General features: G+C 39.5%; 1 protein-coding gene across 1 annotated transcript; it reads left to right on the forward strand.

Moving 5' to 3' along the window:
- The first annotated feature begins 465 nt into the window (after positions 1–465).
- LOC116709804 (fibroleukin) lies at positions 466–5,475 on the forward strand. The gene is made up of 6 exons (XM_032548458.1): positions 466–1,006; positions 2,520–2,715; positions 3,440–3,520; positions 3,602–3,714; positions 3,813–4,075; positions 4,647–5,475. Exons 1-6 carry the CDS (start codon positions 752–754, stop codon positions 4,987–4,989), a joined length of 1,251 nt encoding a protein of 416 aa, XP_032404349.1. The 5' UTR covers positions 466–751; the 3' UTR covers positions 4,990–5,475.
- The last annotated feature ends 10,260 nt before the right edge of the window (positions 5,476–15,735 follow it).

Raw genomic sequence — 15,735 nt, forward strand, 5'->3', positions numbered from 1 at the left:
GGGAGTGTGTCTCTGCAGATGGGATAACTCTGCTGTTTGGAGAAGGATTCCTGTCTTCTTTACCTATTCAATGTTGGGTTTTTATGGCTTCTTTGGAATTCAGTTTGCAAACACAAACGCTGCGGCACAAAGGCTACGAGACTTAGGAAGTTGTTCACAGGACGGAAGCAGCTGAGTTGCTAAAGCAACTCCATGATGGCCAGGGTGAAAACTAGGAGATGTTAGCTCACACATGCTACATGAAACATGTGGAAAATATGTTCACTGTCATGATGATTAATAGTTTAAGACAAATTGGCGCAAATATATGTGTAAACATGCATTGCGGCGTGTGGCAAAGTGGGAGTGTAAGTTGGGGAGATGAAGAAGGGGTGTGTGTGTGTGTATTGGTATGTGTGTGTGTGTGTGTGTTGGGGGTGGGTGCATTGGTCCGTGTCAGACACCAAAGTGTGCTGCATTTATCTAGGAATCCGAGCCAAAGTAGCCTCACAAACACAGACCGGGCAGGACTAAGAGGAGGACGAGGAGTGACATGAACTGAGGAAGAAAGGCAGGGAGGATAACTGGATGAAAAGGGCCAGCGTTACGAAGATCTAAACAAAACGGATAAAAATGCTAAAACCTCTTGCCTGCAGAGGCACATCTTGGACATAGAAAGAGAAAAAATATTTTCCAGGGAATTGATGACAGGAAAACCCTGCAGCATCTGAACCAAATATTTATTCTCATTGTTTCTTTCATCTCTCTCATCATGCTCACCCTGCTGTCTCTGTATGTGGGAGCACTGCTGTCCTCAGATGCGTCTCCCGCCTGCTTACATCCACCTTGCAGGGACACTTTAGTGGCTACGCCTGCTTCTCCAGGGCCAGGAGCAGCAGTGACTACCAAGGCCAGTGAGGGTCAAGCTGGGACAAGTGCATGCAGATTGGGTGCTTCTGTTCCTGTTGCTTCAGACAATCCTGAAGGGGAAGAGCAAAGACTGGATTTCCCTCAGACTAGATTGAAAGTAAGTAAGACAGGAGTAAGAAAAAGTAATTTGTTTCACTAATCCTATGAATATGAAATGACTCCATCTTGCTAATGTGTAAAGATTGGACAGACATGAGATCCCTGACTGTACTTTTACATGTACCAGTGAGAGTCGGCGGCGTACGATCAGAGAACAGGCTGGAGATGCTAAACTCGGCACCGCCGCCAAACAGCTACAGAGAAATAACTGTCGGCGATCAAAGAGGGGATAAAATTAGGAGAGTTTTAAAAATGTCTCGTCATATGGTGAACTCATGCTGCAACAGGTGCTGGGGACCTGATCACAATGAGTGACATAAGCAGGAGAGACAGAAAACCGAGCCAAGAGTTTGGGGATTAATATTTAATATGTAATGTCTTTCTGACTCAGGGACTATATGCACACATCATTTCCCCCCCTGAATTATATTTCTTACTTTTCAAGGTCTGGAATAAATGGTAAAAAAAAAAGTTGTTTAGTGACCACAAATAAAAGCTTCATGTGAACATGACCACAGCATGATAGTGTCACCACCCTGTTTAATCATGAGAATGTTAATTTTAGTTTCATCTAATGAAATGAATAAACTAAATTACTCACAGGAGGACACTGTTCACTAATTTGTTGACTTCTGAAGGAAATTGTTTGCACTGGATTTTATTTAGTAGTATCAAACTAACGGGGGCTGAATAAAATTTTGCAGACATCCATCCATTTTCTTACACCCTTGTTCCTAGTGGGGTTGGGAGGTGCTGGTACCGATCTCGAACTTTCCGGGCGAGAGGCGGGTTCACCCTGGACAGGTCGCCAGTCTGTCGCAGGGCGACACAGAGACAGACAGGACACACAACCATGCACACACACACTCACCTAGGGAGAATTTAGAGCGACCAATTTACCTTGAAGATTTAACAGTCATGTTTTTGGACTGTGGGAGGTAGCCCAGGAGTACCCAGAGAGAACCCATGCATGCACAGGGAGAACATGCAAACTCCTTGCCGAAAAACCCTGGGCAGTGAATAGAACCCAGGACCTTCTTGCGGCAAGGCAACAGTGCTACCAACTGCGCCACTGTGTAGCCCTTTTTTTTCAGACACTTATTTGCAAATCAATTGGAAAGCAATGTATCAATTCTTCTCACTTTTCGACTATGCATTTTACCATTGGATTTTTATGCATATTTTGTTAGTCTATCACAGAAAATACCAATAAAATTGATTGAAGACTTCCGTTTTTAAGGTGATAAAATGGAAAACGTTCAAAAGTGTGTAAACAGTTTAGATAAGTCCTGGAATTCTGTCAGAAATTACAATATTTTTTCTATAACAAGATATAAATCTTATGGTTCAGTTATAATGCTCCCTTTTGATGACTAATCTGAAAATGTGCCTTCATAATTTCACAGATTTCAAACATTTCTGTCCACATTTGTCACCCTATGGCATGCTAAGTAAGGCTTCCCTTACTCTGCAACCATATTTTCCATTAACCTATAAGTACTGTCTTGCAGAGTGGAGGTGTTAAAGAGCGCCTGGTTCAGCTGCAGAGCTGCATGAGCTCTCTCCAGGAATCAGGAGGCCCCCAGAGTTACAGGGACCAGGAGAGCAGCTCTCTGGGGGCCATCCTGGCTCTGATGGCAGCTGTGCTGACAGAGTGTGACCTCCACTGCCACAGCCAAGCACTTGGAGAGATGGCCAAGCGACTGGGTGGGTCACACGTGTTTATAACCCCCAAGAAACACACACACAGGAAATTATGCCAGCGCAGTCACTCCTCCTCTGATAGAAAACAATTGTCTGCATAATGTCGAAGGTGAGTGGATAGGAATTTAATGATGCAAGGAGGCAAAACATGTTCTATTTTAACATATTTTTGCACGAGTAGAATTTAAAAAATAACTGTCCAAGAAATGACTCGAGTAAGAGTAAAACAGGATTTTATAACCTGGTTACTTGAGTACTAAGTAATTTGACCATAATACCCCATATTTTATACTCTGTTTAAATATGTCAGGCAGAAAAAATATAAAATGATGTGCAAATTCTGATATTTTAAAGATTGAATAAAAAAAAAATTCAATCTTTGAATATTTGAATATTGTTAGAAAATAGCAAACACTTCCATGTAAAATATATTTCCAAGTTAAAACAATTGAAACTACTTACTGTAGGTAGTTTGTGTACATGTGACAACCGGGATATTTTAGGAGACAATACATACGCTCAGGCTCAGCAGATAGAAATTAATATAAGAATAACAATGCTTGCGTACAAACAAGAGGTCCTACTTTAACATGAGTAAAAAGTAGGACACACAGACAAGTACTGTGTGTCCTTGTCTGGTGCATGTTGGTTAAAATATGTTTGTTGTACTGCATATGAAACTTAGCAGTCATGTTGATAAACTGATGGTGCTGCTCTGGGTTGTTAGAGAGTGCTGCGTTGGGAAGCAAAGAGGGTGAAAAAGACTTGCTGCTTTTCCTAAAGAGCATCACACAGTATTCACCTACAGGTGAGGGAAACATTTGTGTGCATCTCCTGAGAATGGTGGACTAATAAGCTCAATAGAAATGTGCCCCCTGTGTGGCTTCAGCTGCTCCCATGGAGAGGTTACATCCACAGGATTGTGCAGAGATTTACAGTCTTGGGATCAAAGAGACTGGCATCTATACCATCCAACCTGATCTACATGGACCAGCATTAGAGGTATTGTAATGTACAAAGATCATCAAAAGTAATCTTCAAAAAGCTGAGCGCTATCTGTGGAAAAGCCTTAAATCATGTCAGTCTTTGCTTTGGCCCAGGCTAAATGTGACATGGAGACAGCGGGCGGAGGGTGGACAGTGATCCAGAATCGGCAGGACGGCTCAGTGGACTTTAACAGGACTTGGCAGGAATATCGGGAAGGCTTTGGTAGTCTACAGGGAGAGCACTGGCTGGGGAACGCAGCACTGCACGCCCTCACCTCCACCGGCCTGCACCAGCTTCGCATTGAGCTGGAGGACTGGTACCAACAGAAGCGCCAGGCAACCTACAGCAACTTCAAGGTGGCCTCGGAAACAGAAAGGTGCACAGAGAGACACTAGATGCTCTGAATTACCTATGGCTGTATCAGGAGTAGCAGATTTTTATTTCAGTTGACCAAAAGCTAAATCTGTTTCCTTTTAATCACTAATGCAACTATAAACAAGATGAGACTAAAGCTGTGTGGAAAAATATTGGCTGCTTGGATTAAATGGATCAGCATGTTGTTCTGTTAGATTTCCTGTATGTAAGCTTTTAACCTTTGGGCCAATTCTTGAGCAACTCCAAATGTTAAGAGTTATTAGTGCCCAAACATCATCCAGCCTGGGACAGCAGCTGATGGAGCAACTATATAAAAAGTGTTGCAAAGCCTGTTTACACTATGTTATATGTCATTGCATTTTGTGCAACAGAAATGCTTTTTTATTTATTTAGAAAAATGCACTGAATTATTTGTTTCTTTTGGAGAATATCCACACCAGTTTTACACATTTAGAAACTAAAATGTTTTCACCTATATTTGCAAAATATCACAAGCACAGTCAGATTGGACAAACCTTTAAACAATATTTTACTAAAAGTTTGCCACACAGTTACCACATCTTCTCTTCCAGGTATCGTCTGACAGCCCACGAGTACTCTGGTGATGCTGGCAACTCTCTGAGCTACAGCAAGCGCTACAACCACGACGGCAGACCGTTCAGCACTGCTGACAGAGACAACGATCGCTACGCCTCTGGAAGCTGTGGTCAGTACTATGGCGCAGGCTGGTGGTTCGACGCCTGCCTGGCAGCCAACCTGAACGGGCGATATTACCGTGGCCGTTACACGGGTTTGACCAACGGGATCTACTGGGGGACATGGTACATCCTGACAGATGGAAGGACTGGGGAGCGGTACTCCTTCAAGAGGGTGGAGATGAAGACGAGACCCAAAAACTTTAGGGGAACCGAGTGAGGAACACAAATGGAGAGGGCTCACTGCAGTATATGCATAGGATGCAAGGCCTTTTGTTTTATAGATGACAAATTTTAAACAACTTCCTGCTAAGATTTATATGGATTTCAGTGAATGGATGAAAGACAATATAGTGAGATGCAAAATCATTCATACGCCCTGCGCCTTTTCACAATTTGTCACAGTAGAATGAAGAACATCAGTGTATTTTTATTAGGATTTTGTGTGACAGACCAACACAAAGAGTTGCATATATGGGACATGCATAGAAAACTATAGTTTTTATGTTGTTTTTTTTTTACAAATAAAAAACTTTACAGGTGTGCTGTGCATTGGTACTCAGATACCCAGTAGAACCACCTTTAATACATTTACAGGGTTATGACTCAACCAGATTTGCACCTCTGTAAAGAGTGATTTTACTTAGTCATTGTGCTTCAGGAACGTCTGTCATAACATTCAAGTCCTGCCACAGATTCTTAATTGGATTGACGTCTGGGTTTGAGTAGACTTTTTTCTCATAAAATGCTTCGATGTAAACATTTTATTGTAGCTCTGGTTGCATGTTTTGGGTTGTTTTGCTGCTGGAAGGCAAACTTTTTCCTAATCTCAAAGTTCCCATGATTATCTTGCATTAAGCTTAATCGATCTTCCCACTAACTCTGAATAGCTTTTCTGTTCCTGGTGAAGAAAAAAACATTCCCACAGCATGATGCAGCCATCGCGTTTCACTGCCTTCCAGGTGACCCTGCCATCTTTGTAGAGTTTTCAGATATGTGAGTTGATCCACAGAGTTTGATTTAAGACAGACATTTTTGTCTCATGTGGCCAGCAGTGAGTACAGAGGCCCACGGTCTTGTTTATGCACATTTGAAAAAGAAAAAGAGATGAGGCAAAAAAACAAAAAAAAAAACCCTCCGCTTTGAACAGCCTGTTCTTAACTGCCTGGTATTTATAAACTTCATAAACTCATAAACTTTGTGTAACCACAGAGCAACACATGCACACTCAACCAGAGTGGTCAGAAAGATGGTTGGGGAGCATTCCTGACTGACCACCTTACAGCTGGTCTGATTTACCAAATGGGGGGAAAAATGAGGATAGTTTTAATGTTGTTATTTACACCAATCAATCTGCAGAACATGCTTTACTTACTTTACTTATTACAGTACCGCTTTGGTCTGGGTAATTAGAAACTAATGCTTGAAATGATTCCTGTCTCCTGAATAACTTGTTTATTATATTTATTTACTTATTTATGCTAAAAGTCAAGTTACAATGCCTTTATAAATGGTGTACAATCACTACCAGACATAATAATATTGTTCGTTTTCAATTATAAGCTAAAAGAGCATTGTGCTACATCAGTAGAGGAAGTTTCAAAGCTCTTGACACACTGATCCTGACCATCAGGATTTGATTTGTCTTCTCAGAATCGTTCCACTGCCACTGACACACACTCGGCCTCACCTGCTATCTGCACTTGGCGTCAGGTCGGCTGCTTCCTCCGTGGCTGTGCTTCCCAAAGCTTTTTCTTTATGTGTGTACTTATTTAAATGCGTATTTTAGGAGCGTTCACAACGAGCAGCCAGTGTCTCCAACAAGCTGGTTGTCTAAAATTAACGGGAAGAGGCCGAGGCAGAAAGTCAGCTCAGCAGAAGTAATGCAGGTACTTCTGCTTACACATGAATGTGACTGTATCACACACACACACACGCCCACGCGCACCCACCCCCACACACACATCCACACACACACATTTCAAATTCATCTCCCTCTCAGTGGAAGAGGAGCATGATATGCTTGGCTTCATGAAAATAAATGGGCCCTATATGGTGAGTTAATTATTGTTTAACAACCATAACCTCCTCTTGCGCTGGTCTCTGTGTTTCATTACATTAACACACACTAACACACATACAGAGCGGTCAACCGTAGGTAATCAGTCACCCTTTACAACCATCATACGTATCGGCTTTCTGCTTTGATTTTGTTGTCTGTGCATCTTTGTCTGAGCGCAGTCAGTGTTGGGTCACTTTGTTCTGCCCCCTGGTGGCCACTGGTGTTTCTGGGTAATTTGAGTCAACCTTTTTATTTAGCTCAAGTCCAGCTGATAAAACTGACACAGAATCAATTCAGACTGAAATTATTATTTATTGGTGATATAATTGAAGACTTTGTCTATGAGATGTACTAATAAAATGTATCGCATTATCTCTTGAATGAAGACAGCAACGATTCCCTCATCAGTCTTGTTGACAAGGGAGGAACAGAAGCCCAGAGTTGTGTCACCACAGTATCCTGGCACAGTGTCTGGAACGAGGTGATAGTAGTGGTGCTGCGGGCTGTGAGCCGCCACCGCTCCCAGGGCCGAAACCCCTGACTGGGCAGCGGTTAGCCAGTACAACCTTTTAGATAAACACAGTGATCCACTGTGGAAACTTAATGTCTAATCTTATTTGCTACTGAGAGACACAAGAAAATGTTTGTCCTGTATGTATTTCTGCAAGACAATTAACACAAAACCTAAATACATGTAAGAAGTGAAGAATGATACACAAAATTACTTTTTAAACTCAAAATATTTTCTAAACATTTTGAGTTATATTTACTTTTATAGGGAAGTCCTATCTTAGTCATCTGACTGGCTGGTTTGAATATAAATATAGACTTTTAAGTGATATGACGCACAAATAGAATTGGATATTTTTGATGAGATCTGATATACTTAGAAAATACGTAAGGAAAATAAAACAAAATTCTTATTATTAAATCAGCAACCCAGAAATCTGCTGGGTTTTCTTAGAAACTTTTTAAATTACTTGAATAGTAACACAGAAGAGTTATTAGTTTGATAACTAGTATCAGTTGAAACGTATTTATAATTGCATTGAATTATTTTTCTGTAAAGTGTCTCGAGACAACAGTTGGCTCCATATAACTAAAACAGAATTGAATAGAATTGAATTAAAGGCTTATAAATCTGAGCTGCAGTACTTGTTTTCACCACTAGGAGCACTATAACTGATGCTGTGGGTCAAAGGGCAAGCAACGTTCACAGTAGGAGCAGTTATAGATATGTTAGGGTGCATTTGTGACTTGAAAACACAGGTTGAGGTAATGCATGAGCAGAAATCTGTGAAAACGTGCAGAATATGTGGAGAAAGCAGTTTGGGGTCGTGACAGCCCAGAAGAGGCGAGTGGAAGCGACGAGCCAGGCGGCCTTCAGTGGAATTCAACTCTCCAGTCTTTAATAACCTGCTCTCGCTCTGATAAGGGCGCATGTGGCAGATGTCAGGGCCAAGGATGGGGAGGAAGACCAGGGTGTGGGGAGGAAGCAGGAGCTGGTGAGGTTTGAAAGGTGTCTAAGCATAACGGGCCGTTAGGGCCTCCCCTTCCCTGACCACAGGACCACCGAGAGAGACAGTGCCTGCTTTTAATACTGATCCTGCAGAAAACCAGAGCGAGGCAGCGTTCCGTTTGAAACCGGAATTCAGAAGAACAAGTGTATCCTGATGTGGTGAGGAGCTGGGAGGGGAGGAGGGGGAGAGGAGAGCTGGGGACACAGAAAGCGCCATGTGGCAGGCCTCAGTCCAGGACTCGGCTGAATCTGAACGTCAAAATGGAGGATCTGCAGGCAGGGGAAGGAGCCAGAGACGGTGCTGGGGTTCAAACAACAAATTAATTAATAATGACTAGAAATATTTACGTGATTAACGCTAACCTTCTGGAAGATGACCTGTCTGAGATACAGCACAGGGCTCCAGGACTTCATGCTGTTGTTTAATGATCTGCAACATTTTCAATAGCTCTGCAGACACTTTAATTCACTGTAATTATTTACATGTTGTTCTAAAAGATGCTTCCTAATGACTGATAATCATGCAAATTAGGTAGCTCCAATTTTTCTGGTCTGTTCCAGTTTGAGGTTGGATGCTATAAATCTTCTTTCTTTATATTAAAGCAGAAAAACTTTGAAACTAAGCACTGATGTTTTTATATCAGAAATTCAGAAGAGATCGCCAAAGTGATGAAGTTGCAGTTCTGGGACTTTACATTTCTGGACACAACATCACTAAAATGCTGCATGAATGCTGGAAATTCAAAGTGCCTCACAGAGTTAACGATGACCCACACAGTCTTTCACTTCCTGTCCTGTTAAAAAAGAATACATCAAAACAAAACAGCGAATGATGGTGAAATGTAAGGAAAAGGATGAAAGTTAAAAAATGTACAGAAAAGGCTGGGAGAGCATTTTCTTGTTGCTTACAAGGAAAAACTAAAATGTCCATCCCTGTCCGCCATTTTCCAGGGTTTTATTTTTTCCAATCTTGCATGACACATTGAGGATTCATCAACCACAACGTACTTCATCCCAGGACAAATCTTCTCCACACTTGGTCTTGTACTCTTGCTTCTTATGAAACCGACTCGTTTTCACTGTCAAAACTTGTGGGTATTTTATTGCCTTGTGTTTGCTGGACCCTCAGCAGAACATCAGCAAAAGCAAATCAGTTATTAAATACTCGAATCTAGAGACCAATAAACAGAAAGGTCAGAAGAACTCTTCCTTGTATTCCTACATACCATGGGACAGTGAAGAAAGCCAACAATAACTAAGGAAAATATGATACAAAACTAGATGTCCTTCCCTTTCCAAACTTCATATAAAGATAATACCTGCTTAAAAGTCGTTATTTTCTAAATGTACTTTTAATCTGACAAATGGGCTTCGTCTGAGTGCATATGCTAATATATTGAATATGAGTATTCCATTACCTAATGCTTTATGCATTAATGTTGGTATATTATGTTGGTGTATTTATCTCACTTTCAGCCAAGCTGTTTTTTTTTCATCTTGTAGTTTTAGATCCATTTTCAGACTGCAATTTGGTCTAAAACTTACAAAGTGACACCTAAATCAGTGTGATATTTGATAACAAGTTTTTTATTTATTTTTGTAAGGTCCCCTTACTCTATCCAGTGCAGGAGCAGAATGTTCTTGTCTGACACTCCTGGGACCCGCCGTCGCCTCTGTTATTCAGATATTTTAGGGTAAAGCAGTTTTTGCCCAACAGCTCACCGTCTTCCCAAGGAGCTGCTGCTCCATTGTGATCCACCAAGTGAATCAAAGGAGGATAAGAGGCAGCGAATGGCAAGAGAAAGGAGAAAAAGATGCTGATCAGGCTGACTCATTTTAGGCAAATCAAAGGATTATCTAATCTGATAATACCCGCTGACAAGAAAGCAAATCCAGAAGGTCAGAAGCAGCTCATCCTAATCCAGTAAAATCCAATAAATATGCACATTGTGTTTGTCAAATCATAAAACATAAAGGGGAAGAGTGTGTGTATTGTGTGTGTGGGGGGGTATTTGCACGTGTGTGTGTTGTGGAAGAGGTAAATTAAAATATAAAGGATGTGGTGAAGCAGCTCAATGGGCAGCTGTGTTTCTCTTCTCTGTAATTTCCACCTGCAGACTTGTGGCAAAATGATGAAAACCGACAGATAAAAAAAAATCTCCCCACTGTGGTTTCACCAGCTGGAAAAGGATGAACTCATCAGAATGCCTTTGAACTCTGCTTTCGCATTGTTATGTGCACGTTTGTGTTTGCACGTGTGCACGAGGAGCTCCTGTTTTTAAACAATGAGCGAAAAGGAGATCAAGTGAGACAAGAGATGGATCACATCTTGTTTGTTTGGTGTGTGTATTTTTCATGGATGGGTGAGTTTTATTGTGGAGAACAAGAGGAGTAATAATCTGAAAACAGCAAGAAAATAATACAGAACAGGGTGAGAGATCAAAAATATACCTGGAACCAGAACTGATATTTCAAATTATTAAAGCTGCAGTATGTAACTTCCATATTTTATTTAATTGTTTATGTTTGTTTTTGCAATTGTTGAAATTCTCATCATGTCGTGACAGTATAATACGAGAAAGATAAACTGCGAAAAAAATCAAGCTCCTCTGCCTTCTCCCAGCGCTTTCAAGAAACAATCAGAGCAAGCAGAAAGGTCTTAGTGCTGTCAATCACCCTCTGTGTGGAGCTGCTCATGTCCCCCTGCTCAGGCTATTTGGCATGGCAACTGATGATGGCAGAGAAATGGTTTTCCTCCAACAGTAAGTTGTTTCTCCACCATTAGCACATTTAGCAGTGAGTACATTAGGTTGATTGACAGTGCTGCCACCTTCCTTCTTGCTCTGATTGGTTGCTTAGGTCAGGACATCTCAGGAGTGATACATTTATTCAGACGGCAGTAATGGTTCAGGGGGGAGGTAGAGGAGATCGATCTTTTCACAGATTATCTGTCTCATAACATACGACATGGTGACAGTTTTAATAAATATGTAAGAGACGTTTTTCTTCATAAACATTGCATACTGCACCTTTAGATACATGTTAAAGTCAAATAAAGACAACACAAAATGCATTTTAAAAACTGTAGTTTTCAAATGGGGATTTCCTGTCTGAGTGAGTAATTGTCCCAAACGTAATAACAGGTTGTGTCAACTATTTCTTTCAAACATTACTGGTATGCAGCAATGAGCCTTTTATGCCACTGTGCAGGACTGTTTCCTCACAAATCAAATGGATTTTGAGAACAAAAACAAACTGTTTCAGATCAAACCACACCAGATGACTGTAAAACCCCGGCTTTCGATCGTTATCCTGCTGCAGAACCCAGGTCTCCTTAAACCATTCTCCTTCAGGTACTTCACGTAAAGAGAAAAAATTATGTTTATTAATAATGAACATATAATTTCCAAAATGTTTCAGTGTTGTCTTTTCAGTCCAAAACATATTTTTCTAAAAAGTCTTATAATTTCTTATGGCTCTTGTTAGATGGAACTGTGGGATTTTCTGCTAGATGTGGTTTTTCTCGTTGGAGCTTGACGTACTCCTGGATTATTTTGGTAGACCAGCCACTGCCGGAAATGTCTCTTACTTGGATTCCCTGGAGTCTCAAATGATTTTAAAGGCCTGTGATCCCCTAAGACTGATGGATAACAGAGACTATGTTTCTCATATGCTTTTGAATTTTGTGAGATCACAGTGTGCTGAGTTGCTGTTTGAGATCTTTTACCTCATTTCAGGAGAGGCTCTCTTTAACTGATTTCTTGATTATGCAGCCCTGAGTGTTATTACTAAAACTGAAGCAAAAAAATTAAAATTTAAAAGCCGAAATTTTAATTTACTCAGATCCTCTATGTCCAACACCCCCCCCCCCCCCCCCCCCCCCTGTCCCCCCCAAGCAGCCATTGTGATTTTTAGTAAACTAGGACCATAGATATTTTGAGCTTCCACAATATCTACTAATAACTTTGGTTAGAAAATTATTTTGATGTAGGATATTGAAATTCATGCATCCTATTTTTGTAAAAGTGTTTTTATATAAAAACAGAACACTATTGATAAAATTATTCTACTTTATAAATTACAATAAACTTCCTATAGTACATATTTATGTAAAAAAGTTGTCTTTATCCAAAATGTGTAACATTTGTGTTTCTAACTGGACTGAATTCATAAATGGCTCTTTGGATTGGATTGTGTTTGAAACACCTGCTTTAGACTGGACCATAAGTAAGGAGAGAACTGAAAGAAAAAAAAAAACATGGATGGACAGAAAACAATGTAACAACATAAAATAAAAGTCAAATACAAAAATATAACGACGCAATGAAAAACGTAAGAGCAAATATAAAATTAACAAACACAACAAAATAGTCCTCAAGGCAATGCATATCAGAATATAAATAAAAGTTGTGCTGTGATGATGAAGTCAGGAGAATGGAGGCTAGAAAATTGACTCAGAAACTTAAACTCCTAATGACTAAATATTGTTTTTCTGGCCAAATTCACTCTGCTGCCCACAAACCATCACACACTTGTAAGCATGTAAAGTATGCACACATACATGAACTCAGACTAGGCTGCAGGATATGGACTCCTGCAAAGACAAAATAAAGGTCTGTTGATGTGAGTTTTGATGAACCCTCACAGGTTTCAGTTGAGACGGGACGGCGGGGTCTGGCGGCGACGTTGTTATGAATTCTGCAACTCCCCAAACACCTCTGGTGAAACAGAGATTGACTGACAGCTGGCTGATGATGAGGTGTTGTAAACTCTCACTTCCTGCTGTTTTCTGGGCAGGAAGTGAAGTACTGAACCTTTGACCTGTAATCATTCTCGTGGCCACAACGACAAGCCAGAACAAGCAGGCTCAATTGCAATTAATTGCTAAAGATACTGATGATTATTTGGTTGGTGGACAAAATAAAAATGTAATCTAGAAAATGAATTGAAGTGGTACATCGTCAGGATTTGATAAATTCAAGGCAAAACAAGTTCATCTAACTTGTACCAGACCCACAAATATTACTGCAGTACTCTGTAGCCTATTTCATAAACATTACGTCTGGTAGTAATTGATGTAAGAACCAAAGCTCAGATAAAAATGTTTAAAAAACTTGTTGCTAGAAATGTTTTAGGCTTTTGCATGAGTAATATCAGTAATGTAGATTCAGCTCAGCTTTCCCAAAAACATGCAGCTCACCATCATTCTGTAAGATAGTAACTATGCTTTCACTGTATTATGTAGATTTGTGATATAGCGATAAATTTCAAGGATTATAGCTAATAAAAACACCACATTCAATCTTTCTGCTATTTATCTATCACATAAAACCAACAAATAAGGAAAATGACAGGATGTGGCTCACTGAGATGCTCCTCTAGTGTGCCCACACAAAATGTTTTTCTTTAAATAAAAAAAGCTATCAAATATATGAAGATTATAATATTGTAATTCTTTTGTTATTAATTAACAACTATGTTTAGTTTAGTAAATAAACAAGACTTGCTGTAAGTCAAATGAATACAAATTCATCTGAAATAACAGTTTTTAACTAAATATTTTCTGGCTGCTCATAATAAAATTTTCTTAGAATCTCTTATTGCAATCCCAAAATTTGGATTCTACCTGGATCTTGTGTTTTTTCATTTTATATTTATTTATAAGTCCAACTCCAATTTTCAAATAATATTAATAATAGTGTTAATATGAAAATAGATGGAATACAGTATTTGAGCCGTCGACACATTACAGCCACATTTAGCTGGACAAAATGGTCCATTATGGAGATTATGACACACACATCAAGTGTGGCACAGCTGCGAGTGTCGTGTTTTTACCTCTTTTTTGACTGAAATAAACTGGAGCTATTGCAAAGCACAGTACATTTGATGAAATTAAGACGCAGATGCTTTTTCTCCGTCTATGTGACGATTAACAGACCAATAACCTTCCTCTAGGTGTCACTGTTCACCTGATTACTATTACAAACACCAGTAGGAATCCTCTTTAAAGGGAACTCTGGTTCAAAGCAGTAAGTTTTATTCTGTTCTGCATCTTTTAAAGCAGCAGCGAGTTCTGTTACAGAGATGGATTGAAGTCCGTTTCTCTGTTCCACTGGGGAGTCTGTGTCAATATAGGATAAAAGGAAATGTCAAATAACATAAAAATCAAAACTAATCAAGATTTGATTTTTATTTAAATAATCCTTAAAAATTGCTAAAAGGAAAAAGTGAGAAAAAAGTGTTCTTTATGAGACATTAATGGTCATAAAATCAACTGCTAAAGCGTGTATGTCTTTATGAACTTCTGTATGACAGAGAACATAGTTGCCCGAAATATAATTTTTCATGACAACTTGTAATTTTTCAACTTCATCTTTAGGAAACGCTGTATTTTTCAACTACTCATGGACATTTCTCCTATTTCCCATTTAAAGAAAAAAAAAATTTGGGTTTCAAAGCAAGATACATAAATAACATTAAAATAATTGTGTTCAAGTTTGACTGAGGTAGGGATACTATGCTTTACATCAATTTTAAAGTCTATTCAGAATTAAATGCCTTTACTGTAAAATACTCAAACCTTGTCTTTAGTGAATACAGCCTGTTATCTAACAGCTGTATCTGTACAACACAAACAAATCTTGCGTGTCTCGGCATTTCAGTGACATTGCATCCTCATTTTTATCCTTTGAGTCAAACGTAAAACAACGTTTGTCAAAATGAACAGTTCAAGTGAAATGATACAGATTTAATGCGAACAATACCTGCGTGAATCAGAAGAAAACACAAACACGGGACAATGTGATGAGTTACACGAGATAAAACAAGAAAAACATAATATACTGAAAAACATTCAGGGAATTTTTTTGTTTGAGATTGGAGGCCATTGTGTATCAAAATGTGATAAATGATAAATGTCTTTATCAACTGGGATAAATGGAAAGAAAAGGTAAATGCACTGTTACTGCGAGGAGGAGGAAGAAGAAGAAGCAGAAGAGTAGGAGGAGGACTCCTGCCTGGCTTGACTTTAGGTTTGACCTTTTCGGGAAGGAGAACTAATCCTTGAATATAATAGACTGTAAGATATGGAAAATGACTACGCTGTTATCTCTGTTACCCTGGAGACCATCAGCAGACACAGCAGGGCTGCTGCAGCTGCCAAGTTATTAAGCATCCAGTTATGGGATAGATTGGAAAAATACCTTTTCCCTGCCATGACAGATCATTCTAAAAGCACATGCATATGCTTAAATATAAAGTATAAAGGGCATATGCTTAAGCATAAAGGGTTTTCCTCTTGATTCTTAATGTCCAACAGGACACAATGCATTTTAAAAAGCACATTTTACTTATATGAGTAATTAATTTTATGAGATAGAAAA

This window comes from Xiphophorus hellerii, chromosome 20 (assembly GCF_003331165.1).
Source record: "Xiphophorus hellerii strain 12219 chromosome 20, Xiphophorus_hellerii-4.1, whole genome shotgun sequence".
Classification (NCBI taxonomy): Eukaryota; Metazoa; Chordata; class Actinopteri; order Cyprinodontiformes; family Poeciliidae; genus Xiphophorus; species Xiphophorus hellerii.

Coding starts and splice junctions, on each gene's coding strand:
- LOC116709804 (XM_032548458.1), top strand. CDS start 752: ATGCTCACCCTGCTGTCTCTGTATGTGGGAGCACTGCTGTCCTCAGAT. Junction 3,521..3,601: donor CACACAGTATTCACCTACAG/GTGAGGGAAACA, acceptor GTGTGGCTTCAG/CTGCTCCCATGGAGAGGTTA. Junction 4,076..4,646: donor GTGGCCTCGGAAACAGAAAG/GTGCACAGAGAG, acceptor CTTCTCTTCCAG/GTATCGTCTGACAGCCCACG.